The 4455-nt window shown below is 36.7% G+C and overlaps 1 protein-coding gene across 1 annotated transcript in view; it reads left to right on the top strand.

Moving 5' to 3' along the window:
• LOC106871483 (telomerase-binding protein EST1A) overlaps positions 1-4455 on the top strand; it is a 90643-nt gene that overhangs the window by 24855 nt on the left and 61333 nt on the right. The window contains exons 4-5 of the mRNA XM_052968878.1: positions 1729-1890; positions 3947-4148. Of these exons, the coding sequence (XP_052824838.1) occupies positions 1729-1890; positions 3947-4148 (364 nt within the window). The remainder of the gene's footprint in view (positions 1-1728; positions 1891-3946; positions 4149-4455) is intronic.

Here is a 4455-nt window from a genome sequence, read left to right on the forward strand (position 1 = left end):
GGGGGGTTATGTAATCGACTATTCCCCATTTCTCCTAAAATTGCTACCCTTGTGCCAAAATTTGAAACAGTATTATGCAGTGTCAACCAACTACTTAAAGTCTGAAACTATGGAATGTGAAAAAAAAATTGGTGATTATCTAAATCAGTAAATAGTCAGTACTAGGAGTTTCCAAAGTTGTATAAACTAGTTGGCGTTGAGGTAAGAAGTTTGCTTCCTAAGGCATGGTTCGGGGTTCTGTTCTTCTGTGTGGAACCTTGGGCAAGTGTCTTCTACTATGCACCATTCGAGCATGGTCAATGCTAGTGCCGTCTGACTGGATCTCATACCAGTGGCACATAAAAAGCACCAACTATACTCCTGGAGTGTTTGGCATTAGGAAGGGCATCCAGCTGTAGAAACCTTGCCAGATGAGATTAAAGCCTGGTGCAGCCTCTTGGCTTGCCAGTCCTCAGTGAAATCGTCCAACCGATGCCAGCATGGAAAGCAGACGTTAAACAATGACGATGATGATTATTTGTATATATATATATATATATATATATATATATATATATATATACACATATATATATGTGTGTGTGTGTGTGTGTGTGTATATATATATATAATAGAATTAAACACTTGAATCTTTCCCACAGTCTTATTCTTCAAGATATTGTTCATAACTTTGGTATTTCTTCTATTCTCCATCATAGTTACCATTTTTTATTTTAACCATTCACATACATCACATTCAAAGTTTTAACTTTTACAAATATGGAAATTGTTATCATTTTGATTTGTTTGATTTGCTAATTTGTTTTTATTGGTGGATTTAATATATTTAATTTTTTTTTTTTAATCTTTTCATTTTTTCCCCCTTAGTTTTATATATTTTCTTTTTTCTTTTTATTTATCTAACCTCACATTAATATGATATTTTTGGTAAATTTTGGTATTGAGAATTTATTACAATTCAAAAGATTAAGGAACTTATTAAATATGCTGAATATGAGTGATTTAATAAAATGAAAATTATAAATATTATTTTGTTAATTGTATCAAAATCTTAACTTTATTCTGTTTTTTTTTTTCTGTAAGTACATCTGGTTTCCTGATGTTAAAATATCTTACTTACAGAACGTTTTTATATTTATTATTATGTGTCATAATGTAGAAAACTGTCTTAATGATATGGTTGTAAATACACTGAAACCAATATTTTTTTTTAAACTGAACTTTTTCTTTTAAGCATTTTAACTCTTTAGCATTCAGTTTACTTTGTCAAATGTAATGCTTCTTTATTTACATTCTTTTGAATTAATCCTGCATTGTCTTGTAGCTTCAAGATTTCACTGATGTAATTAATTGTTTATTTTTAGAATGACATTGTGGGGGTTGGTGCAAGAGGCCAGATCTGGCTAATTTGAACATAAAACAGATAGAATATTTTGGCCAGATATGGGCAGGTTAAAAGCTAAAGGATTTAAATCATTGGTGCTTTAATGTTTTGTTTTAATACTGTATAGAAATTGAAGTATTTACCTGTAAAACACACACACACAGAATTTGTTGGCTAAAATCTATAGATATATTGTGTAGCACAGTGGTATTTTAATATTTTTGTCAATGTTTTGATCAAGCTGCATCTATGATTTTCTTATTTTCAGTCAAAGGAAGTTTTAAATAGATGTTTCTTACTTGACAATTTGAAAATATTAATCTTATTTTCTTTGCTACTTACAGTGGACAAGGCCTTGAAGTTTGTAATCCACCACGATCACGAGCTCATTGTCGAACAATGGCTGAACAGTTATTTCATGACAGCTTGCCACTTGAGGGACAATTGAGCAATATGGTGTCGAGGGGCCTCCAACCAGAGTCCATGAATAAACTCAGTCAACTCAGGTAATGAAAACGAAAAAGACAAATGTAAACTTGTATGTTGTGTTGGTTTGTATCAGACTAGCTACTATCATTTCCATTATCATTATTTAGCATTCGCTTTTCCATGCTTGCATGGGTCAGGTGGAATTTGTTGAGTTAGATTTTCTGTGGTTGGATGCTCTTCCTGTCATCAACCTTCACTTGTTTCCTAATGAGGTAATATTTTCTCATGGCCAGACTTGTCTTTCACAGAAGAATGGAAACACGGCTTATATTTCAACCATGTTGTCAAGACAAAGGTAAACACAAACACACATACATATACATACATGCATGATGATGGCTGTCCACTCATGACCGAGGAAGACCATCACTGACCATTGCCCATATAAAATACCAAGCATGTTTGTGCATGAAGTGATTGCACCAGCAGTTGGCTTCACCTGGGTTTGCATCTGTAATTTCCATGCTTGCTATGGAACCCTCCTATTTGACCAAGCATTAGATAGTTGCCTTGCCGGTAATTGCACGGCCTATAATTTTAGGCCCAGTGAGGCTTGCATAGCACCTAAGAGACCCTTTCCACCCTACTGACATGATCCAGAGACAAACCAGGGCAAAATCTACTGTGCCAGCATGGGTCACAGGCTTAGGAATGTGGGAGTGTCATGAATTCAAACGCAAGCAAAAGATCCCAAAAATGTTCAATACCATTTCCTGCATATCAGGTTTTGCATCAGAGTAACCTAGAGATATGCTTTAACAAAAACTATGCAGGGCCTCACTCCTAGTGGTCTTCCAGCATGCCAGACACTAACCCAGGAATTCTGAGGGCCCATGCACACATACGCATGCATGCACGCACACACACACAATGGGCTTCTTTCAGTTTTGGTCTACCAAGCCCACTCAAAGCTTTGGTCTGTGCAGAGGAACAGAAACTGAGATCACATGATCAAGAAGCACGCTTCTTAATCACACAGCTGTGTCTGCACCTCACCAATGAATGACATTGAATTAAAATGTAATGAGAGATGCTCATTTTCAGGTGTATTTCAGAGCTACAGATGTAAAACTACTCTGATTAAAATGAAAAGAATGTTGCTTTATTTTTTTTCATGAGGCACAACAAACATCTCTGTATTAAAAAGGAATGAAAAGTGAAGAAGTGTTATATTCATGGGATTTGTAGTTAAGTAAAGTAAAAATGATTGAAACCCTGTTCCAATCACATTATGTGGCAAGCTGGCAGAACTGTTGACACTCCAGGCAAAATGCCTAGTGGAATTTTATGTGTCCTTATGTTCTAAGTTAAAATTCTGCCAAGGTTGACTTTACCGTTCACCCTTTCATCATCATCATCATTTAACATCCATTTTACATGCTGGCATGAGTTGGATGGGTTGACTGAAAACTGGTAAGCTGGAGAGCTGCACTAGGTTCCAGTCTGATTTGGTATGGTTTCTACAGCTGGCTGCCCTTCCTAACGCCAACTACTCCAAGAGGGTGCTTTGTATGTGCCACTGGCACAGGTGCCAGTTATGTAACACCAGCATTCGCTACAACTATGATCTCACTTGGCTTGACAGGTTTTCTCAAACATGGTATAACGCCAAAGGTCTCAGTCACTTGTCACTGCTTCCATGAGGCCCAACGTTTGATCAGTCAAGTACTGGGGTTGATGTAATCAACTTACCTTTCTCCTCAAATAGTGCTGGCCCTGTGCCAAAATTTGAAACCATTTTGTGATGGGGATGTGAAAAAGTTTGTACACAGTTCTTTATTGGAAATGTGATAGTACCATCTGATGTCCTCAGTGGTTCTCAGGGCTCTGCTATTGGAGCCATTGATCCACTTTACCAGGGTCTTTGAGAGGGGTCACTTTTCTGTTTTGTAGAGGAGAATAGAGAGGGATATGGTTGCCTGTTATAAAGATCAGAATACACATGGTTCATTTGTGATAAGATTTTAGTGGTCATTATTTGTAATCTTTTAGATTACAAATAATCAATCAATCTCATTAAATATGTCCTGCACTGCAAATAATGTTTATTTTATTTTAATCCTTTAAATTTAGATTGGATTTGCAAACCAAGTGTGAGCAGATAATTCTGTTGGATTTAGAAGTATCGATTAAGCAAAATGTTGAACAGCTGCTCTGGAAGTCAGTATACTATCAGCTGATAGAAATTTACCGTAAGCAGTTATCAGAGGAGCCATCAACCAGAAACATTTCTACAGAAAGCATTAAGGAGCAACTCTTTACTGTCCTTGATGAGGTATATACTGCTGTACATTTAATCAATCACTTTACATTATTGCAATGAAATTTCTAATACTCATTTACTTGTTTCAGTCATTTGACTGTGGCCGTGCTGGAGCACCACCTTTTTAGTCTAGCTAATTGACCCCCAGGACTTATTCTTTGTAAGCCTAGTACTTATTCTATCGGTCTCCTTTTGCCGAACCGCTAAGTTACGGGGACGCAAACACACCAGCATCGGTCGTCAAGCGATGGTGGGGGGACAAACACAGACACACACACAGACACACACACACACACACACACACACACACACACACACA

The sequence above is a fragment of the Octopus bimaculoides genome, chromosome 6, assembly GCF_001194135.2.
Source record: "Octopus bimaculoides isolate UCB-OBI-ISO-001 chromosome 6, ASM119413v2, whole genome shotgun sequence".
In the NCBI taxonomy this organism is placed as follows: domain Eukaryota; kingdom Metazoa; phylum Mollusca; class Cephalopoda; order Octopoda; family Octopodidae; genus Octopus; species Octopus bimaculoides.